Source organism: Octopus bimaculoides, chromosome Z, assembly GCF_046866305.1.
Source record: "Octopus bimaculoides isolate indiv1 chromosome Z, ASM4686630v1, whole genome shotgun sequence".
NCBI classification, from domain to species: domain Eukaryota; kingdom Metazoa; phylum Mollusca; class Cephalopoda; order Octopoda; family Octopodidae; genus Octopus; species Octopus bimaculoides.
The window spans coordinates 590,717-616,475 of NC_142944.1; the positions used below are offsets into that span (position 1 = coordinate 590,717).

General features: G+C 35.6%; 1 protein-coding gene across 4 annotated transcripts in view; it reads right to left on the reverse strand.

The window, feature by feature from the left end:
- LOC106872443 (uncharacterized) overlaps positions 1-25,759 on the reverse strand; it is a 547,002-nt gene that overhangs the window by 364,310 nt on the left and 156,933 nt on the right. For all 4 annotated transcript variants that reach the window (XM_089365395.1, XM_089365396.1, XM_052973789.2 and 1 more), the window contains exons 2-3: positions 25,603-25,695; positions 12,544-13,005 (exon numbers count right to left, since the gene is read on the reverse strand). In XM_089365395.1, coding sequence (XP_089221521.1) covers positions 12,544-13,005; positions 25,603-25,623 — 483 coding nt within the window. In that variant the 5' untranslated portion in view covers positions 25,624-25,695. The remainder of the gene's footprint in view (positions 1-12,543; positions 13,006-25,602; positions 25,696-25,759) is intronic.

Here is a 25,759-nt window from a genome sequence, read left to right on the forward strand (position 1 = left end):
CTGCTGAATCACATCTTGTAAATAAATATTATGTATAGAAACCACAACAAGCAACAGGCACCAGCACCACCTCTTCCATCATCCACTGCTGTGGTTTCACTCTCCACATTTCTGTACTCATATGGTTCAAATAAGATTTTCTATAGCCAGTGCTCTTCCTGCCACCAACCTTCACCCCTTTCTAAGCAACGTAATATATCAACCCAGATATGTTTCCAAGGAAGACTGGAAATGAACAACACCACTTATATGATGGTGACACTTGTTTATGACTGTCATGTGACGTCAAGAGAAGAAGACAGAGAAAGATACACACATGTATGCATGTGTGTATATATATATATCTATATATATATATATATATATATGTATGTATGTATCTCTCTCTCTCTCTCTCTCTCTCTATATATATATATATATATATATATATATATATTTATATAACATAATATATATATACAGGGTTGGCCAAAAGTCACCTGTCATTAAATCAAAACCATTTAATTCCAAGATTTATGTTTAACAATTGGATGAATTTAATAAAAGCATCTAAGTATGAAACATCATGAAAACTGTTCAAACTGAAGTCCTTTTTGAGTGACACATTTTTCCATTTGAGTCAATACAGAATTACAGATAGTAGTTATGGAATTTTGATTAACTATCAGTTGGCTTCTGGCCAACCCTGTATATATATATATATATATATATTTATACACACACACATTCAGACAGACAGACAGACAGACACACACACACATGCATGCACACACACACACGTGTGACAAATTTCAGCCAGTTTCTGTCAACCAAATTCACTTACAAGGCTTTGGCCAGCCTAGGGCTGACGATGAGGACAAGCACGAGGATGATGATTTTCAAAAATTTCTTTCAATGTCTAAGACTTGAAGTACACTTGTAATTAGTTCAAACAAGTAATTAGAAATGCTGATGAAGTATAAATATACAATTCTAAAGTTTGCAGTTAGTTGAAAAGATGGGCTTTTAAGTAAAATTAAATAAATGAGAAATATATTCAAGTGCAATTGTTTTCCCTTCAAACGATGCACATTTTCAGAAGGCCCTATTTAGGTCTTCAGGAAGGCCGCAGGTTTCCATTTCCCATCTAACTGAAAGTATTTGCTAAGTTTTCCAGATAATATAATTGAGAATATAGAAAGTGCATTTATATACACTCAATCTACACCATGAAAGGCATCAATCATGATTTACATTCACTGCTGTTAGTCTACAGCTTGTACATTCCCAAGGATGCTTCAAACAACATATTTGAATATTTGCCAGGTTTCTAACTCAACTTCAGATATACTGTTTCTTTAAATTGTCATCAGCTCTCTAATTTACAATACAACAACAACAACAACAACAACAACAACAACAACAACAACAGCAGCAGCAGCAGCAACAACAACAGCAGCAGCAGCAGCAACAACAACAACAACGGTAGCAGTATGAGCAGTGAAAGTTAGTTTTTAATTTTGCTAGTTATAAAGTGAAAACTTATGATAAAAACAATTATGATTTGAATACACTTCTATTCTTATTAACATGTTCTATAACATTTTATGTACTTTAACTTGTTTTTGAGAAATGGTGATTGAAGAATTTAATTCAGGTCTATCATAAAGTTCTCTATATCACGCTTACACTTTTGTTACCATAATTCTGTTGAAACACACTGCCTCTGTTTCATATAATTTTGAAAATAAGGAAGAATTTAGTAACAGAACTTTGTCATTCTTAAGCTGGTATTTTGGAACATAAATGGAAGGTTTTGATTAAGATTTCTCTAAATTAGGAGATTGGTATCATAGAATTGGATACGTTCTTGGGTGGTTTGGTATCAAAAGGATAAAATGTTAATAAAAGCCCATTTGTAGTTGGTCAAGATTTTCTAAATCAAATGATACCTATAGTTTGTGCTACTTGAGAATACTATAATGAAGTGAAGGAAACTGATGAATCTATATGACAGAAGCACCAATGATTTCTTTTGGAACTGGGTAGGATTTGAACTTAGAAAGCACAAGCTGGGACTGATACCAGATGACATCTCTTGCAATGCTCTAACAATATTGCTGATCCATCAGTATGGATTAACACTTTTTGTTATTGGTCCATTAAAGCATGAATATTGTCTGTAGAAACTTGTATAACCAACAAAGGCACAGGTGTGGTTGTGTGGTAAGAAGCTTTCTTTCCAACCCCATGGTTCTGGGTTCAGTCCCACTGTGTGGCACCTTGGGCAAGTGTCTTCCACTATAGCCTCAGGCTGACCAAAGCCTTGTGAGTGGATTTGGTAGACAGAAGTTGAAAGAAGCCCATTGTATATATACATATACACAGTGGTGGGTACTGCTAACCAAAATGTTAGCTTCACTAACTGCTAATCTACTAACTAAAACAAGGTAACTTTGCAAATGCTAAACCATTAAACAGGTGAAAAAATTAGTGGAAGCTAATGATAACCTAACTGATAACCAATAACTTTTATGAATTTAGCTTTGATTTGATTTTTTTTTTCTCTAAAACCCTTTAACCCCTCCGTAACAGACCTAGAGAGCTGAAATTTTCATATGGCTTACACAGAAAGTTTTCCAAAAAGGTGAAGCATGCCAAGATAAGATGATGATCAAGTTGTATGCAAATAATTAAAGGAAAAAATGAAATTAAACATTAGTTTTTCAGTCAACATACACATCAATTACTGTAGAAAAAAGTATTAAATGAATCGAAAAGGTATAGTATAGCATAGGTATCATGCTGAAATCAGATGATGTTCAAGGTGTATTACTCTGGCTGGGCCTTCTTCATCACCCCAACGTGATGCTGGTTGCCCTTCATAAACATCAGCCTCTTAAAGTTACCATCTGACAGGTTGGCTCTCTTGGCCCTCAAAATATCTTTGCCTATAGAGAATAGGCACTCAACTGCAGCACTGGATGGGATGGTAATGTTATACTTGGTGAACAGGTCCGTCAAGACCTGCTCACCCAAAAAGGTGACTTCAGTCAGGATCTCCTTTGAGACGGCCTCCAGCGGGGTTTTCACCAAGTTCTGCACCTTGGATTTCAGTGACTTGTGGCTCCTGCTCTCCTGGAGATTTCAGTGACCTGTGGCTCTTGCTGCCCTCCTCATTGGTCTCTGTTAGAGCTGTCTCTATGACAGCCTTCATGGCATTCGTTACTTTGCTAACCTGGCCTTTATTACACTACTCCAGTCAGTGGTCAGCTGGCACTCCAGGTCTTCTAGAAGGGACCCAAACCTTTTCCTGATACCTACCACTATCACATCTACCAGAGGACTGCAGTACAGGAGAAGTTTGAACTTGGCCTCCTTCAACTTCATGACAGTAGCTGCTACAGTTGGCAGAAGGCTCCCGTGGTAGGCCTGGTCCTCCAACTGGTTTTTATCCAAGGCCTTGGCAACATTAGACATCACCTAGGTGTACTCAGTCAGGAAGCTGACATCAGAATCAGTGATGGTCAGCATTTTCAGGTGTGTCATCACACTGTGGACAGCTCCCCTCTTCTTCTCCAGTAGGTTGTTCTGGACAACAACAGAGTCATAGGCAAAGTTCCATCTGGTACTGTTGGGTACTTCCTCTTCAGTGCATCCAGAATGCTGTCTGCTGCCACTGTGCTGCAGCTCTGCAGATTCCACAGCTGTTGTACCTTGGACATGGCCTTTCTGTAGGCTGACTTGAACAAAGTGCTGTCAAGAGCCGTGTTGGCATTCATGCTGGCTACCATGTGCACTGGCAGGTTGAGGCCCAGGCTTCTGGACTTGTCAAGGATGGTATCAACAGAGATGTACTCAACTTCGTCCACGTCCCCAGCCTCAGGATCCATGTCTAGGTCTACATCCACAACACCTTCAACATCCAGATCAGCAGCAGCCTCGGGAATGTCTGACAAGAGTTTAACTTCTGTACCAAACTGCATAAATGCCTTGACAATATTTTTGCCATTGTCCGAAGTGGTCCTAGTTACCTTGTCTTGCTGATGGAGCTCATAATGGGTGTCCACCATGGCCTGGGTGAGAACATCAAAGGTGTGGTGCCCTCCGAGCTGAGAGCAGGCCAGGACGGTGTATTGTCTCATGCGGGTCTTGGGGACCAGCCGGTGTGCCGTCATCACCAGGTAGGACCTGTTGTGGGCTGACCAATAGTCCACAGCAGTTACTACCCAAGGGACATCCTTGAGCAATCTATAATTTAAAAAAAATTAAAATTGTAAAGAGACATAAGTTGTAAAGTTAAAAACTTGAAATTATATAAACTGATGCAGAGTATGATCAAGGCCTACTAAAAAAACTCGCCTCTCATCTGCATCTCCATGCAAGCTGCAATGGTTTTTGTGATGATGTGATTTGTACAATTTTTCATGGGTAGGAAGAAGGCAGGATATTTGATCACAGTATCTTATAACTATTTATAGAAATCACACAGTTTGTAGTTTAACATCTGTTACTAGGCTATTCTAAATTTATGGAAATATTGCTTATAATTTAAAACCTTGTTATTAAACTTTTGAAAATAGTGACACTGCCTTGATAAGTGATGCATTGGAGGGGGAATGAATAACTGAGATGGGGGATGGAATGATGGTTGGAATTTGATAAGTTCAAAACTTAAGGTTCATTTATTTGTTAATTCATTAAAGACTGTTGCTTTGGCTGTGCAGACTTACTCATGAGTGGAATATATATATATATATATATATATATATATATGTATATATATATATATATATATATATATATATATACCATATATCATGTATTATATCATTTATTTCAATTAGCTATTATACATTTTATTACATTAATTAAGAAAATAATTATTTAATAAATAATTAAATTAAATTAAGAAAATATGAAGTATGCCATAATAATAATTTAATAAACTTGTATAATTTTAATTTATAAAAACTGCATAAGATACTCTTCCAGCTGTTTATGGCTGGCCAAGACCATCTTGACCAGGGTGTGGTGGGACATTGATGTCTTGCTGGGGTTAGCATCTTGATCAGGCCAACCAAGGTGGAGGACTCCACTACATGCAGTGGTAGCATGTTGTCGACAAACAGGTCTACAATTCTTCTGTCCACCATAGACTGACAGACACCAGTGCCAGCAGTTTGGGCAAATGCCTCGCCAATGCTGGGCTGATGTGCTTTCTTTGCACATGGCTACTGGCACTGCTACCAGAAATATTACCTGTGTTTCCTGTGGGAAAAACTGGCCTTGATCCTCTCCTCAAACTGAATAGTGTGTGCTGAATGTTTCCTCCTGACATGTGACCTCAAGTTGTAGAAGCTCACCACTTGTCCCCTGATGATGGACTCCTTGGGCTGGCACATGATGCACCAGAAGTATAGGATTTTGGCGTTCCTTTTATCCCTTGACATAAGGACAAAATAGTCATTCAGGTAGGGGTCACAGATTCTGAGACCCCTGGCTCTAAACCTGAGTGACCTCTACCTCATACATAGCCGTTGCAGACTCTTCAACAGGCCCTTCATCCTCAAGCCAAACAAAAACGTCTTCACTTCCAATACAATAAGTGATATCTTGATCAGTCAATAATGTACACTGCTGTTGCTGATTCTGTAAGACTTTCTGTAATGTGACAACATTGTAAGTAAACACAACTCAAAACTGCAGAATTACCCGATGCTGCTCAGCTAGCTGCTGCTGCATCAACCAATCATGTCTTGTCACGTGTACACATAGTCAGCCAAATGCATGACTGACAGACTCTTCGAAACGCACCCACAACAGACAGGAACAAAAATAGGAATTTTGTTAGCAGACTTAAAGTTAGCAGAACTAAATTTAGTAGAAGCTAATTGGTCTGCTAACGGTCTCCAAAGTTAGTGAAAATGCTAATCTGCTAAATGAAAAGTTAGCTATGCTAATTAGCTGTTAGTGGATTAGTGGAACTGTGCCCGCAACTGCATATCTAATACATAAATGGCAATTTCTGTCTGCTACCATCTTAGTGCCTAAACCAGTGAGCCAATATTCACGAAACTTTGCATACATGTTACATTAATATCCAGTTCAATGATAGGCTATTGGATTTCAATCAAAATCTATCATGCACCTTCACCCAGTGGCGTTGGACGAATTATATGACAAAATGAGAAAGTTGCAAAAAGTATTAGTTGGAGGGAAAAGTAGCAGCAGAGAGAAGTTAACTTATATAAGTGAAGGCAAGAACTGTGGTGGCAATGGGGTGTTAATGTTAATACAGCTGTCATATATATGTGACACTGCATACATACTTTTGTAAATACACACACACACAGAAAAGTGGGTGTGAGGAATACATAACTTTATGGAAAGAGGGGGTAAGTGGCTTTTCTGCTGTCACAGAGAAACACTCACACACAGACACACACATACATACATATATATATATATATACACATACATACACACATATACATATGTCTACTATACACCCTTTTAAACTCATGATTACCTGTGTGTACATTTGTAAATTTGTGTGTGTGTGTGTGACGTCCTATAACTGTTTGTCTGTCTACTTTTGTAGGGTCTTCCCTGTTGCTGTCACATATTGTGAAATTTTAAAATAATGCTAAAATTTTCTAATTTGTTATATTGAAATAATTTTCCACATTAAATCTGATTTTGTGATTTATTTGTTCCTAACATCCAGCTGAATTATAGCTGAATTGAATTTCAATAAAAATCTATAATGGGTCCCCTAAGGAGTGGGGCTGTAGCACATGTTTACAAATCAGCTATGATAAGCTATGACAAGTGACAACGCCTACAATACGCGGAATATTTGCCAATGCATTTGTAAATCTATCTATTTAACTCAGATGCATATTCTTTTGTTAAAATAATATAGGGACATTCCTTATTGCCCCACTAATTGAAGTAATAGTTTGTAATACCTATTTTTAGCAATAAACTATTACCATAAACAACGGATTCGGCATTCAGATGGGAACTGAACAGGAAATGGGGTAGGACATGGCACAGTGTAATGGTAAACGGAAACTGGGAATAACCCACGCGTTCCTGGTATTTCCAGTCAACTCATTCATTTAACTCAGATGCATATTCGTTTGTTAAAATAGTATAGGGACATTCCTTATTCACCCACTAATCATATTAATAGTTTGTAATACCTATTTTTAGCAATAAACTATTATCATAAAGGTTAATAAATTATTTAATGGCTTAATTACACCTAACTGCAGTTCTATATTTAAGAGATGAGGAATTATGTACATTATTTACATTTTGACAGATATTTGTCCTCATCTTGTTTGTTAACACAATGTTTCGGCTGATATACCCTCCAACCTTCTTCAGGTGTCTTGGGGAAATTTAGAACCTGGGTTCTCATTCCTAAGGTATTTTTTGATGTTATTATTATTATTATTATTACTATTATTATTATAATAATTATTATTATTCAGGTCACTGCCTGGAATCGAACTTGGAATCTTGGGGTTAGTAGCTCACGCTCTTAACCTCTATGCCATATGCCCTTGGGCAATTATGAAGTGAATTTTAGGGCTTATAAATCTAATATTCTCCTATCCTTCCTCAATACCGGTTCCCATATGCTATTCATATCTGCACTCGATCAGCTTAGGAGGTTGTTGTGTCCTAGCATATATGCCGCCCCCTCAAAATAAGGGTAGAGGAACATTATAAGCTTTGACACAAGGAGATATTGATAAATCGGGTATAGCTGACCATGTATGGAAAAATGGAGACCACCTCCCTCTGTGGGATGGATTTGAATAATAGACAGAGAACACCACTGGAAAATACGAAAACTAAAAGAAGCAGCACATATGCTAGGACACAACAACCTCCTAAGCAGACCAAGTGCAAATATGAACAGCATATGGGAACCAGTATTAAGGAAGGATAGAAAAATATTAGATTTATCAGACCTAAAATTCGTTCAATAATTGCCCACGGGTGTAGTGGTTAAGAGCACAGGCTACTAACCCCAAGATTCCGAGTTCGATTCCAGGCAGTGACCTGAACAACAACAACAACAACAACAACAACATCGAGAAATATCTTAGGAATGAGAACCCAGGTTTGAAATTTCCCCAACACACCTGATGAAGCTGAAGCGTTGTGTTAACAACAAGCAAGATGAGGACAAATATCTGCCAAATGTAAATAATGTAAATAATATACACCTAACTGATTCTAAATTTATGTACTAACATAGGATTGGGGATAGGAATGGGAGCAGAACTAAACAGGAACTGAACAGGGAACAGGATAGGACATGAAACAGTGTATGGGGAAAGGGAACTGGAAATAACCCCTGCTTTTCCAGGTAATTCAGCTAATATATATGTGTGTGCATGTTTGTTTGTGTGTGTATTTGTGTTTGTCCCCCCCCCCCATCATTTGACAACTGATGCTGGTGAGTTTATGTCCCCATAGCTTCATGGTTTGGCAGAAGAGAATGACAGTATAAGTACAAAGCTTGCAAAGAATAAGTTTTGGGGTTGATTTCTTCAACTAAAAGTAAAAGATAAAAAAAGAAAAGCCAACTTGATAGTATGATTATTATTAAATTAGTAAATATAGGTGAAAGCATGGCTATGAGGTTAAGAGGTTTGCTTTTGACCATGTGGTTTCAGGTTCTGTCCTACTATACAACACCTGTATATACACAAGTGCATGCACATGTGTGTGTGTGTGTGTGTGTGTGTGTGTGTGTGTGCTTGTTTATTTTTGTGCTACTTTAAAAACACACTAACATACAAACAATGATATTGTCATTTCCCCTGTCAACAAATCATCCACTGATGCTGAGCTTTCAAAGATGAGTAAAATAAAAGATTCCTTACTTGAAAAATGAGAAAAGGATGGATAGCAATTTAAAGGGCATCAAGCTATAAAAACAATGCCATAATAATATATTCATCTAACCCATGCTAGCATGAAAATAAAGGACATAAAAACAAACAAATCACAATAAATTGAATTCATAATTTCTCATATTTTGCAGAAGTTATATGATTTCATTTGATTCAGTCAAATATTCAGAGAATGTTCTATGTTCTACAGATAATGTACCAAGTAAAATAATACTTCTTAAATATAATGTAACTCTGCTTTGTAAAGAATCGATAAACAATTTTCAAATATCTACTTTGGAATGGGATTCCAATTTCTTCAATTGGGATTCTGATTTTTTTTTTTTGGTAAATAAGTGCTTTCTCTTTCCTAAAGGATTCCGGAATTTTCTTTATAATGGTGCCAAGAAAATATTTCTGATTTGCTGTAGCTTGTTTTTTTTTCCCTCTTTTAATTCTAACTTGATTCTAAACAAGATATACAAGAAATATCATGTAAAATAACTTACAAAAAATGTATATTCTTTTATATAAATAATATATTGTATATATTTAATTTGCTATGACAATTTTACAATCTAGAAATGATATATACAAATTTGAACTATTAATGATATCTTTGTCTGCCTGTCTCTCTCTCTCTCTCTCTCTCTTTCTCTCTCTCTCTCTCTCTCTCTCTCTCTATATATATATATATATATATATATATATATATATATATATATATATATATATATATAGAATATTGCCTGCTATAACTTAATATCAATATCTAAATGCGATAGATACAAACTGAATGACTTTTTGGGGGAATTCAGCATATCAGGGAATTACCAAAGAACATTTAATTCCACACGAGAGAAATTTTGATGAGGAGTAGTGTAATTAAATTTAATTACTCAGAGGACTCAACTGCATTTTTCTTAGACTTATAATATATAGGCTTCATTTCTACTGTAATTGCTTTAGCAGTGAAAATTCCTTGAATGACATCAGAAAATGTAGTTGGCACTACAAATCAATATTTAACTGTATATCTTTATTGTTTCAGCTTGCATTTAACAGCATGTCCGATATTTGTTCCATAACACTTGGGTCTTATTTATAAGCTCTGAACTAATATCTAAATGAGATACATACGAATGCAGTATTGTATTTCACTAAATTAAGAAACACATTGAAACAAAGTAACTGAGATGACCATAACAAGATTATTGGCAATAGCCAAGAGTTCATTACAAATTACGAGCCATACAAATCAATGCTTACCATTTCTATAACAGACAATACATATACATATACACACATGCATGCACATTTATATATATATATACATACATATATATAATACAGCACATAGACACATGCTAAACACCTACCTACTCCAACAAATTGAAATATTGATATTCAAAAACAACCAAGGCAAGTGAATGGTTCAATATGAGCCAACAAAAGAGCCTTGAGCTGCTAGAAACAGCAACCAAACATTCCTCAAATTACATATTAGCTGATTTATATATGAGGATGGGCTGTAAAGTTCATAAGCTGACTATGAAGGAGTGATGCTAGGTCTGTGAAATATTGCATGTACTCATTTCAACTCTTCTTATTACTATCTGCATTGTTTCTTTGCATGTAAACTGACATCTGACTGTTCAAAGAATGCTTCAAAAGTAACTAGCAGTGACTTCTCTTGAAAATGGGCAAAATTTAACATTGTACCTTCCAAAAAAAGGGTTTAGTCCCCAAAGGCATTCATGCTGGCTTGGTTGTTACATTGGGGACGACACTCTATGCTTTATCAACAGTGCAAAGTGGGCAGCTAAATTTAAGAGAAGAAGGGAGATGTCATGAAGATGACCCACTGACTGGACGTCCTGCAACTGGCACCACTGAGGAAAACAGTGATCGTGTTCACTACAAGGTGACCGATGACAGGTGATTGACTAGAAATCAAATAGCCAATGGTATTAGTATATCCCATGAGAGAGTTGAAACTATTCTGCACAATGATCTTAACATGACAAAGTTTTCTGTTTGGTGGGTGCCACGCCTTCTGACACATAATCAAAATTGCATCAGAGTGATCTCATCACGAAAAAATCTGACATTGTTTGAGATAGATCCTGCTGGTTTCCTTGAACGTTTCCTAAGCCAGGATGAATGTTGGCTTCATTACTTTGAGCCAGAAACAAAGAGAAAATTCATGCAGTGGAAACACCCCCTCCACACCTGCTCCAAAGAAGACCAAGGTCATTTCATCTGCAGGGAAGGTGACGGCCAAAGTTTTTTTGGGATACAAAAGGCATTGTGTTTATTATTGGCTATCTTCTAAAGGGTCACACCATCAATAGAGAGTACTATGCTAAATTGCTGAGGCATTACAAAAGCTTATCAAGGCCAAATGCCCAGAAAAAAACTGACTTTAGAGGTTTTGTTTCATCAGGAGGATACTTCAGCAGACAAGTCCTTTGTTTCAATGGCTACTGTGGCATTGAACAGGTTGATCACTGTCCCTATTCTCTTGATTTGTCCCCATCTGACTATCATCTGTTCCTCACCACAAAGAAACCCTTGGCTGAGAACCAGTATCACAGTGATGATTATGTCATATCTACTGTTGATGCTTTCTTGAACAACAAGATAAAAGCCTCTTCACCAATGGGATCCAAGCGCTGCAACACTGATGGAGGAAATGCATGGACTGCAAAGGGGACTATGTTAGAAAATAAATCTCATTTGGTCGCAGTCAGCCTCTGAACTTTTCAGCTGACTCTTGCATAGCTAGATACCCTTCCTAATGTCAATCACTTTATAGAATGTACTGGGTGCTTTTTATGTGGCACCAGTAATGACAGGATCACCAAATACCTTACAAGACAGAACCCCTCAACTGGGAGGGTTAAGTAATATTGTAGAGATGTTGCTTTGTGCTGTGTGTGTGTGTGTGTGTGTGTGTGTGTGTGTGTTCAGGATTCAAATGAATCAGATCCTTAAATATATACACAATTAATGCTATCTTAGGTAGTATTAATTACATCATAAAGATTATATATCATTAATGATTAATATAATGAAGGATGAATATTTGTCATATTTCATTAAAAAAAATTTGATAAAAAGAATTAATAATGTCTTTATTATTCACTCACCTTTTATTTAATATCTTTCATAGAAGACCAATATTTGTTCTTCAGTTACACATGGCCAAAACATTGCAAGAATTATGCTTGTAAGCTCTGTGTTGATTTGCTTAACCATATTTTCAATACATTATAATACAAAGCTGCTAATATTAACTCAACCATACTAAAACAGTGAGCTGGCAGAATTGTTAGCACGCTGGGCATAATTCTTAGCGGCATTTTGTCTACTTTTATGTTCTGAGTTTAAAGCCTGCCGAGACTGACTTTGTTTGTTATTCTTTCGGGGTCAACAAAATAAGTACCAGTTGAGCACTGGTGTCGATGTCATCAACTTGTCCTCTGCCCCCAAAATTTTAGGACTTGTGCCTACAGTAAAAAGGATTGTCTATTCTTTAGTTGATTTGGTCAACCATATTCTCTCCCTCTCTCTCAATACGCATTTGTTAAAATTAACTCATAAACAGACAATATTCTATAGTAAAATAAGAGGCACTTACCTTTGCAATTCTAGCATCTGAGCCCATCAACTGCATCAGCTGACGTTTAAAATCCAGCAAAGTGTAGGTGCAATTTTCGCAGCGTACAGTACTGTTATCAGGTGCAGCAGCTGTGGGACATTTAGCAGATTCAAAATGTTTTTTAGATCGTGGCTCAGATGGTGTAACTGTAACCATTTTGGAATGGTAATAGCCTCCTGAGAGTGAGTACTCCTGGCAGTGTATGTTGTTACCATGGGTCTGTGTAGGTATGTTTGCACTGCCTACATTACATACAGAATATAAATTCTCCCCTTGCTGGGGATGGGCCAAGACACCGGAATGATGTGGCTCGTGGTAGATTCTTTCATCCATAGCGTACACATCTTGGCTCAGTAGTGGTGCTAACCGATCTTCAGCAATCTCCTGGTAGATATTCTCCGTGTCATACCCACAGCCATTGAAATTATCCTGTTCATGATACTGCAAAACAAGAAATAATGTGAATCGTTTATTTCAGAAAGGTAACATTGTACATGTAGTTTGGTTTCAATTGTATAAAAAGTTTTATTTCTTCTGGAAATTGGTAAAAATGTAACATTTTGTTTACAGAGTCAACATTTGTTTTGTTTTCTTTAATCTTTTTTTTTTTAGTATCTATCGGTTTTTCACATGATTCATTAATAGTACAAAAAAGTCAGCATTGCTTCCACAAAATAGAGTGCATTTTCTTTGGACTCTCACAAAAAGAAAAAGAAAAAAGAAAGAATGAAACATAAACATTACTGTAAAACAGTTTGTAAAAAAATATATCCATAATCCTTTGCAGAATATCTCAGAATAATTTTAGATGAATCATTCAGGCTTCAAAGAAAACACAAATAGAAGAATAATAAAAAGACCTCAAAAAAAAAAAAAAAAAACTCCAAACCCCTGAAAATGTTTGTGATAGGCATTTTTGTACAACAGACAACTGAAATTGCATTGAGGAGGAAGAGGAGGAGGAGAAAAAGGAGTAGGAAGAGGAGGAGGAAGAAGTGGAGAAGGAATAGAAAAAAAAATCCTAAAAGCAACACACTTCATTGATCCAATGTTATCCTTTGATAACTGTAGCATAGCATAGTTCCTTAGAATAATGGAAATAGCAAGAAAAGTATCCAAAATCTTCCCTATAAATATGGTAAGAGTTACTTAAAAGTATAAAGGTTTGCAAGAAATAAAGTATATTATCGGAGCTAAATTTATCTAATGCATAACATAGAAGCTGGCAATTATGTGTACAAATGGGATTTAGGATTAAAAGTAATCTAAAGGTCTCCATTTGACTGAAGTTAAGTTTAATGTTATTGTTATTGTTCCTATTGCTGTTATTATTATTATTATTATTATTATTATTATTATTAATTAATTAGTTGCACTGTCACACTATAGAAGATGGTGTCTTGAGATTTCACTTATGACATAATTTATTAATTTCCCTCTAGGCTTTTCATTTAACCTTAGCTTTACATTTATTATTACCATTAATACTGTCACTTCACTGAAGACTGTGTCTTTGGATTTAGCTAGACTACATTACTTTTTTCTTTGACTGTCATAGATTGATCAAGCCAGATTGCCTTTGACAATGGACCCTAAATGAGGCTGCTGGAAATGTTAACTAAGGATAAGGAGGTAATAATCAGGTATATTAAACGCATAAAAAAGTGACAGACAATTCTGCAGAAATTGACAAAATGGGGTAACTGTAAAAATCAACTGCATCTCTATTGGAAGAGGAATATTTCAAGGGTCTACATCTCTCTATTCTTTATGTACTTGGTGCTATCATCTTTAAATCCCATAATTAAACCATTATATGCTATAAAGGGACAATCAAACATTTGTGTATGGACAACTCCAAGTTATATGTTTTAGATAAAAAGCAACTAGAAAAACTGCTACAAAAAATGTGTGTGTTACTTGGAGAAATTTATATCCAATTCACATTAGAAAAAAAAGTACCAAGGTCAGTCTGAAGAAAGGAAAATTAATTAGGAACATTAATATGATGCGAGATGAATAATCAGAAACAAAAGAATTAGATCAAACACATACTCACAAATACTTAGGAATCAATGAATTGGATCAATAAGGGAAAGAAATATTATATGTATTAAATTAATACTTAAACCAGCTAAAATGTAAAAGAGAGATAAAATAACAGACATCAATAGTTATACTAGTCCAGCAGTAAATTATAGTTGGAATACTTTCAACTGGATACTAAATGAACAAAGCAAAGGCTAAATGGATGCATAAGAAACTCTTCCCACTTTTTGCAATTTTGTTAACTCCTTTTTCATGCACCCCTGGGCAATCCTCTACCATTCCATTTATATTCACATCCTTGTATCTAGAGAGTATACCTTAGTACATCACTATCGCCTCTTTCACCCTCTCTCTCTCTTTCTCTCCAGCTGGGGTAACCATGAATCTATTCTACAGCAGAGGGTGTCTATTCTGTCCCCCTGTTTATACTCTCACCTCTCATCACCTGGCACAAAACCACCTCCTTCAATAACTCCACTCCTCCTGAGGGATTTTTGTCATGTAACTTACTTTGAGACCTTGCTGGTACTGGTGCTACATAAAAAATATCCAGTCCATTCTGTAAGCTGGTAAGCATTAGGAAGGGCATCCAGCTGTAAAATGCTCGTCAAAATAGATAATGAGCTTGGTGCATTCCTCTGGCTTACCAGTTCCAGTCAAACCATCCAACCCATGCTAGCAAGGAAGATGGACATTAAATGATGATTTTGAAAGAATGTCAAAATAGCTAATAAAGAATTATCAAAAACTAACACAAATATCATCAAAACATTAAAAAATGATTTTCTGTTTTGAAGGAAACCAACAAATACAGGTTGAAATGGCAGACAGTAAAGAGAGGAAGACCTCCAACAGATATTGTGAAAACTAGAAACTTAGCTAAAACTAGAAAAGCACTCAGAGAACACAGACCTCCACCAATTTTAAGCTCATTTTAAGATAAATATGCGGGTAAAATTACTAATAGAGAAACGAAAATAAACTTTGGAAACAGCAATGCCACCATAGGTTACATGGAAACGATGAACGTGTTTTCAAGGGAGATAATCAAAGAATGTAACATTGTAATACTTCATGTAAAGTAAATATAACAAATGAAAAATCCTTCAAGAATCCATAAAAATTCCCAAATCATTACCAAAATTTCATCATCTGTTCCTTGTGTCATTACCAAATTTTCCTGCAAGTTTCATAAAATACTATTCACAACCTTTTGAGTTATTTTGCACACAGACAGACGGACAAGCCAACACCGATGAAAACATAACCTCCTTCCTTGGTGGAGATAAACATGGAAAAGAGAGAATGGCTTATTCAAAGCAATAGTAAGAAAGCCTTTTACATAGTCAGAGCCTGAAAAGTGTGAATAGAGTTAGAATAGATTGAGAAAAATCATAACACTGGCCAGGAAATGTAGACCTCAAAGACAAGGCTAAAGAATTCTGGATTGTGGCAAAGGATAATAGCCTTCACATCAGAAATCAATAAAAGTGTGTAATGAGGTGGAATACTCTGAGTAACTAAAGAAATATGAAGTTTGGGAAGAACCAAGTAAATACAGTTTTTTCACTGTCAAGCATAGAGTTGGGACATTCATGCATTGGAGTGTGACAATATTACAAAATACCAGCAGAAAAGAAGCATTATTGAAAAATTCTTATTTTGATTGTAAGAGTGGGTGGGTGGGTGGGTGGGGGGGTGTACTTTTAGTACCCAAAGAGCTACACCAGGAGGGAATTTTGCTCTTGGCAGGTCTAATCAAGTCAAGCAGGTCTATAGTGAATTGCAGAAGAAATACCACCAGAAGCAGTATGTTAGATTCTATTGATCCTTGGGCCTGGCTGCTATTTTATTTTATCAAGCTTGAAAGAATGAAAGGCAAAGTTGAAGTCTGAATTCAAAATTTTAGAATATGAATTCTTAATGTGAAGAGTCAGAACAGTTACCATAAGACTTGCAGGAGAGTTGAAGCTTCATAATATGAAAAATAAACCATAAAGAAAACAGACTGGAATAAACTCAAAATAAGATTTTAAAAACATCTCACACACATATATATTAACCTGGTGTAGCCTTCTACCTGGCCAGCTCTTGTCAAACTGTCCAATATATGCCGTGATGGAAGGTGGCTGTTAAATGATGATGATGATGATGAGATATATATATATAAAACACAAATATATGCATATAACACAAGCACACACACATACCTATATACAAATATGTGCACGCACACACACACACACACACATACAGAAGCAGGTACACATTTATTTATAGTAACAATATACAAATATAATTTAAGATTCTAACCAGACTGTAAGAATTCCAATTAAAACATTGCAGTCATTTTAGCAGCTCGTGCTAAACTAACGTGGCATCTAGGAAATTAATTCCAAGAAACATTACATAGGTTGAAAAGTTGATGAACTCTTTAGTCTATAAGAGCAGATTATGTTAATCTGGTTTAGTGGCTAAAAGAATCTGTGCAGATTTAGATTAATACTGATAATAACTTTTCACTGCTAATGCTATTTTGAATGGTGAGCAGCAGGGAAAGGTCAAAGGTGAGATATTTTATGAAAATTGTTATTATTGTTATTGTTATTGTGATTGTTGCTGATGGTGTTATTATTGTTCCTATTGTTGCTGTTGATATTTTTATCATTATTATCATAATTATTATTGTGGTTTGTTACTGCTTTTATTATTATTATTATTATTATTATTATTATTATTATTATTATTACTGTTGTTGTTATCATTGTCATCATCATCATCATCATCATCATCATCATCAAACTAGGCCTAGTACTGAGATCAACACTTAATGTAGATGTTGGCTTTGATACACAGAGCTTAAGATGGGACGTAGTTGTATGTAACCTGTGGATGTTGTTTGTTTATAGACACTTTACATACTAAATATGCAGAGGCACATGCGAACACACACACACACACACACACACACACACGCAGAGTATGTAATTCTTGATAGCATTAAAGTAGCTTGTATAGATATCTATCTATCTATCTACATATATATAATGCATATATATATTTATGTATGTGTATGTATGTGTGTGTGTGTATATATATATATATATATATATATATATATATATATATATATATATATAGAGAGAGAGAGAGAGAGAGAGAGAGAATGTATGTATGTGTGGATAAGCACAACCAGATATGGATGTTGAGTGAGTAAACACTAGAAGCTAACTGGATAGCAAGGATTAAAGAATGTGAGTTTGGGCAGGATGATTCACAGGAATGTATTTATATATTGCCTTACATAGAAGTTCTTCCTGTACACCTGGTTATTGGAGTGTGTGAGGAATGTGAAGAATTGGATGGAAGGGATCTTAAGGAAGAGATATTTTTGCTGCAACTGTAAACCTAAAACACCTGTAGGGAATGTATTGTCTGTATGTATTGGTGATGCTGTGATGTTGCTGCAGTATGGTGGAGGAGGTAGTGTTCCTACTGACCAGAGAAAGTACATCAGCTGTGTTATGCAGTGTAACAAGAGAAGAGAGAGAGTGAGAGAGAGAGAAAAGAGCTGTTATGGCTGGAGAAAGTGTACATTGTGTACGTGTGTCAATAGTGAATGCTGTATGGCAGTGGAGGAGATGTAGTGATTGGAGAATATGTCAGTGGAAAGAGAAGAGCAGTGGTCACCATTTGGTATATGTGTTGGTGATGCGTCTGTGTGTGTGTGTGTGTGTGTGTGTGTGTGTGTGTGTGTGGTGAGAGACAGATTATTGCTACACTGTAAGTTGTGTGAGTTAGCTGTATGATGTTGTAAAGCCATGAATGTATGCAGAGAATGTGCAGAGACACTATCAAGTGTATGAACCAGGATTGTTTTTAGTGTTGTATAACAAATATAGAACACCTCTTGTGATACAAGAGATTGTATTATGTATATTTTGTTAGTGGTGTGGTGTTATAAACATAGGAGGGAGTGTAATAACTGGACAGAGACGTTATGTGGTATCACTGGAGTGACTGATGTCTTTTGTGACTTCAATCACTGTATAATCTGTATGTCACCATCTATTTTTAAGAGCAAAACCATTTTTCTAGGGTGAAATGTAAAGATCATTACATTTTGAACATGAAGCTCTGATCAAGATGGTGAAAAATATTAAACATGCCTCAATTTAAGACTGCCATATAATCTTTTCTTTAAATCTATGCACCAACAATTAAATGAACACATAGATTATATACACATCATTCATTTATTTGATTGCTTTTGCATCTGTTTCTTCATGCTAACATGAGTCAGTGGTTCTGGGGGTTCATATGGCCCCTGGGGGTCCCTATAAGATTTTTTTGGCTGGGGAGTTCACATAATAAAACAGTAAACTGGTGATCCACAATATTTTAAATGCCTCTGAAAAAAATGGCTTTCAATGTATTTATTGGTATTTATTGCAAGAAACAGATTTCTTTCTCTAACATTTTCCATAGATCAACCTACACAAGTTAAATGTGTGAAAAACAAAATAGGAATTTTGAAAGAAGTTTCTATAAAACTAATCTTTAAACATTGAATGGCTCTGGTGGGGTCCACCAGAATAAAATAGTAATCAAAGGGGTTCATAGTTTAAAAAATGATTGAGAATGCCTGGGTTAGATGAATATGTCATTGAAATATTGTTTTACAACTGGATACCCTTTAATTAATTCTTACCTGTTTTTCAAGTTAGGGACCTCATATTATACACATTTTCTAAACAGAGCTACTACCATATGACAAGTTGTTGAAATCTAGGAAATGACATCACTGCTTTTAAGTTCACTGATTTTCAGAGAAGCACAAATGTTAACAGACAGACAGACAGACACACTGAGATAAATAAATATATAATCCTCCTCCTCCTGCTCGTCCTCTTTATCCTCCTCTTTTAACATCTACTTCGTTCGCTGGTATGGGTTGGACAGTTTAATGGAGCCCAACAGGTCCAAACATTGCATTGTGCTTGTATGTATAGTTGCTTTGGAATGGTTTCTACATGACCCCCAACCACTTTGCAGGGTGTACTGGGTGCTTTTTGTGCCACCAGTATTTGTGAGAAAGTCACAGTGTTACAGACACTTCCATCATTATTTCACAAGGGATTCCGCACAACCAACTGGTAGGCAAATTCTATTGCATCCACCATAAATTTCTATAATCTAAAGAACTGCTTCAAGACAAAAATATCTCCAGATTCATTCAACAACATTAAAAGTTCATAAATCACAGTCGGTTCCTCTGTACATAATAATTTTTCACACATGGTCTCTATTCTTTCTTTTTTTTTTTTGTTTTTGCACATGGGAGAGAAGAGATGAAAATATCCTGTGCTTGTACATATGATAATGATCAGATGGTAATGATTGACTGGTAATGATAGATGATTATGATCAGTTGGTAATGATTAATAATGATCAGATGGTAATGATAATCTATCTTCCAATGAATCATTTGGTAACTAATAACGAATCATAATTTGGCGTGTTTTGAAATATTTTGCTTACTGTTAGACTTCCTGACGTTTGAACAATTAGAACTGTGAATCCCAGATTTATGACTGCAAAAAAGATTTGGTAGCTAATTCATCCATCCATCCATCCACCTGACAAGTAAGAGGAACTCTTCATACACACACACACATTTGTATACACACACACATATGCACATACATATATACATATATACATTTGTATGCACACACACACACACACACACATGTAAGTATACATTGTATTTTTTTTGTATTGTCTTAAAGTGATAAATTAAATCGCTGACATTTTATTTTATAACTGTCTGTGGCATTTTCTGGGAATTTATGTACTTCTAGCACATGCCCTGACATATATAGCATATGCCTCACACACACACACACACACATGCACATAAAACAATTTGATTGTAGATGAGATCTAATAATATTTCACAGCACACATATACATCAGCTTTTGTTCTATGTCAAAGTTATTTCATCATACATTTATGATCTGCTTACCAGTACGACACTATTCCATTGTATCAATTGAAAGTGAGTCAGTTTCTGGCCAGTTCTTACAGGACTTCTGCCAAAGTATTTTCATTTGTTCTATATTCTTTGTCTGTATATATGTATATATGTGTGTGCGTGAGTATGTGTGTGTGTGTGTGTGTGTGTGTATACAAACATACACATATACACAACTGAGGAAAAGAGAAGTGTGGTGTTCATGGAGATGAGAAGATGTTGAGAAAGCAGAGAAGCTGCCTGCCTGCCTGCTTACCTACCTATCTACCTTTTTGTGTATATATATATATATATATATATATATATATATATATATATATGCACAAGATGTAGATGGTATTTGTTTGCAATTTTCAACTGCTAATTTTATGCATTATTTTTTTTTTTTACTTTTGTTGTTGGTCTTTTTCTTCTTAAAAACAATGAACATTTTTGCTTTATTCTTTTTGCATAATAATTGACAATGGAAAATTTTGAACTCCACCAATTTGTGGAAGAGGCATGAAATCCTCCTTGGAATTTGCACCAAAAGGACAAACTAGGAAATTTCAGATGTCCACAACGTCAGCAGAAGGAAAAGGTCAGAAAGGAACCGGGCAACTCTAGATTTGACTATGAGGTGACAGCAGAGAGGAGAACCCAGGATCCCACAGCAAGGAAGAAAGGTGTGGATGAAAAGTTTATCAGGCTACTGGTGCATGAGGACATTCCCTAATTTTCATACAAAATGAAGGGACAATTTCTGATGCAGGAAAAGCAACTTAAATACAGCAAGAGGCTGATCAACATGTTGCAACACTTACTGGAGTCAAACATGCTGTGATTCTCCTGTGATGAGAAGAATTTATGCAAAGACTGGAAGATCAATTCCCAGAACAGCAGGTGACTCCCTGTCTCAGGCAAGGACATGCCTAGAGTCACATTGATGAAATTTCCAGCAACAATAATGATCTTCAGTGTCATCAGCAATGAAAGTGATGTCATGTCGTCCCACTTCTACCCTGAGAGCCTCAGTCCAGACATTGACAGCTACATTCGTGTTCTGGGTGAGGTAGTGAAGCTCTGAATTGACTGGGTGGCCATATGTGTGCCAACAAGACTCTGTGCCCTACTACATGAGCCGGAAGACCCAGACACAGTTGTTGGAGAATTTCTTTGATCACACAGCACCTGCCATTTGACCTTCCAACTGACTGCAACCTCATTGACTACTTTTTTTATGTGGAGCACACTAGAATGAGAAACTAACAAATCCAGGATGAGCTGAGAACCAGGATCACCAGGGTCTTCAGGGCCTAAAACAAGAAATAGTGATGAAAGCCTGTGGCTGTCATCGAGGCCAAAAGTGGGTTCATTGAGTGAGATTGAAAGAGCATGTCATGAACACAAACTGAACTAAATTTCATGAATATATCTCAAAAAATAAAAATATTGTTTTATTTTTCCTGAAATAGTCATCATGTGAATGAACACCGTCTGCACCCTGTATACACACACACACACACACACACACACACATATATGCTAATGTGTATGTATAAAATATACACATATGTGTTTGTATATATATATATATATATGCACATAAACAAGAATTTTATTGTTGTTTTCACATTTAATTCTTCTTGCATTTTATTTTCTTCCTCCACTGCCTCCCCCCAGTGCCAATTTTAATTTTATTTTGAGGAGATGTTATTGTTGTCTTTGTTGTTGTTTAATTCTAGGTCCACTCTGATTGAGTAGAACTTTGGTCAAAAGACATTTCATCCATGACCATCATGCCTTTGTCTTACATGCAAAAACAGCAAAGACCATATTACTCAACATGCTATTAATTTATTTATTTTTTTGAAGAATGTAATCTGACAAAGTTTTAGCTGTTATTTCTAGAACATCAAACGACCATATGAAAGATGTCTGGCTCTCACTATGTATTTACAAGTCATATGCTTACACTATATGTTTGTCTTTTGCTCGACCCTTTGGCATCAATCACAGCAGTGGATTGATACATTTTCTTTACTGACATCAAAAGAAATGGAAGGTGAATTTGACCTTGACAGGATTTGAACCCAGAGTGTATGTAGTCAGAACAAACACCACCAGGCATTCTTTCCAACACTCTAACATTGCAGCCAATTCACTGCCTTCCTTGTAAGTCACTTCACTATTTGAGGAAAATTATCATGCAAAAGTGTTTGTGCATGTACCAAACCGAAAGTGATGGGTTAACGCATGAGTTTGGCTTTTAAGAGACTCTTGTCTGGATCTTAAACTATTGCTTAATTAATAGCAAGTATTTTCCCAGCTCAATGCAATATTCAATTTGTCTAATATTGTTTATATACTACGAGGAATATTAATAACTGAATATATTTATACTGTGTGCTAACACAAGAATTGCAAGTTGTTCTTGAAAATATGTATGTATTTAGACACATTTACCAAAAATACTTTATTTATATAATGTGTGTGTGAATATCTGTGTGTCTGTGTGAGTGTCTGTATGCATGTGTGTGGATATGTGTGCATGTACATGTGTGTGTGTCTATGCATGCATGCGTATGTATGTGTGTGCGCGCATGTGAATATTTATTTAACTATGTTCTACTAACGAAAAGCAATTCCCTTCTTGCAGTCATATTAACAGAATCTGACAACAAATGAACATAAACAATTGTGTTGTAGTGGTGGTGGTGGTAGTCATGATGATGATGGTGGTGATGGAAATGGTGGTGGTGTTGGTGGAGGCAGAAGAGTACATACTTAAACTATAGGAATATATTATGTGCTTTTATTTCGATACAAATTTTTGTTTAAAATTCATAAATAAACAAGAACCAGTACTAGGTGTTGAATGGTAGTTACTGTTTGGCACCTTAACCCTGACAAAGCTAACATTTTATCTGAGATCTTCCAGATGTGACCATTTCATCATTTCTGTGTGAGATGTGTGGCATTGACAACTACATTATCCAATGTCGTTTTTCATTCTTTAACCTTTTTGATGCCAGCCCTTTTGAGACAACCTCTTGTACTATGATATAAACTTCCTGTTTTAAAGTCATCTCAATTAAAACCTTCCATCAAAATTTCGAGTAAATTTATGTTCCAAATGCCAGATTAATAATGACAAAGTTGTTTACTAACTTCTTAATTTCAAAATTGACAGAAACAAAGGCAATTTGTTTCAACAAAAATATGGTAACAAAAGGATTATGACACATTGGGCTTTGAGGGAGATTTGATGCTGTTCCTAACAGACAGAATAAGCACATAAATGTACTCTCATTGGCTGAACCTACTGAGTACTGTGGTTGTCACTAATGTGAAAATAATGGTTCCAGTTGCTTTGGCTGCTCATTAAAGATTCTATTTAGATTAACTTTACACAATGGTGAGTTAATGTCTTGTAAATATATTTCAAATACAAGCAACTGCTTCAACCTCTTTTTATCTTTAGAAGTTATATTTTAGATTTATAGTTAATTCTTTGACAAATTGATAGTTACTAGTTAAAGTTTGGGTAGAATTCTTTGCAGTATTCTTCCATCTCTCTTGTCTCTGAGTCACTTTTCATCTTTCTGGGTATCAATAGAGTACCAGTCCATAAGCGGGGCTGATTCTTTGTAAGAAATTAGCTGTGGTCATCTAAACCTGAGCCGATCCCATGTTTGAATATCTAAGACATGTGATATTCCACAATGGCACTTGAGTGACTCTCTCTCAGGAATTGAGAATGCATCATGGATAGAAAGAAGGAAAATCTTAAAATATGGAACTAATTGCTCCTCACTACCAGGAAATTTCCAACAATTTTCAAACTTCAAGAATGAAATAAAGAAAAGTTTTCTTAGACATGGACACAGGAATAACCATTTTCTAAATCTAAATCAATAAATATTGAGAATCTTATACATTCCCATGGAATACACAGGAATTGTAGATAGTTTCTGAACAAAACAGTAGCTTACAGAATATATACAAGGTTTTACCATAATTCCTTTCATTCTTCTGTAATAAACATAAAGTGAAAATTTAAATCTTTAAATTTTCCTTCTCTGAAACAGAGGCCCATTAGACAAGAATGTTAAATATTTTACAACAAAACCACACTCACCTGTGTAGAGGAATTAATTATTATTATTTTTTTTTTTTTTGGTAAAAACACCTATGCTGCAATAATCTCACTAAACATTCAGTCTCAAAGACACATTCCAAGGAGCTTACTACCTATGGAAGAAAGTGTTGGAATGCGAGTGTGCTCTCAACTTCACAATGCTTCTATCATATTACATGAGATGATTGCAGCTGTAACCTTCTTAGAATTCCTCCAGAAGCTGGTAGCTAAGTACAGGGATTTGCTTATCCAGTTAACGGATCTTGGTATTAAGAATACAGAGAACATTTGCAAGGCCACTTTAGCCTTTCATTCTTTGGCATCAGTATAACTGTGAATAACCTTTTACATTCAAGTAATAGCGAGTAATGGAGGGAAAAAACAAAACAAAACAAAATGAAGTCAGGAGATTGCTAGATAGATTGCTATGTAGTGTATGTCCTGGATCTCAGCACCTTGAGTTCAAATATCTCTTTCATTATTCTGGAGTTGATAAAGTATATGCCCATTGTAGTGGATTGCGACTATTTTTAAAACATCAGATGACATACCTTGTGATATCTGTCCCAACATTGTGTTCTGAGTTCAAATTTCACCTCAGTACCAATGACTGGAGCTAATCACATGACAATGAAACCATCCAATCCAGCACATAGTTGACCTGTGTATGTTGAATCGATAGATCTAAGCTAACATTAGGCAATGACATAATGAGGCTTTCATGCATCAGTTTGCTGAAGACAAGTGAATGGCATAGAAATAATATGTGTGATAGGATAGATAAATAGAATAGTGGTACGAAGAACAATAGAAGTGAAGTGAGATACTAACCTTGTCTTTTCTGACTTCCATTTACTGTGAAGAGGTAATACCTCGTTCTCGTAGTACCGATTAGAAATGAATCAGTCACAATATAGTAAATATCTAAAAGAAAAACAAAATAATTCTATTAGAAATTTAAAAGTATGTGTGGATGTGTGTGCATATA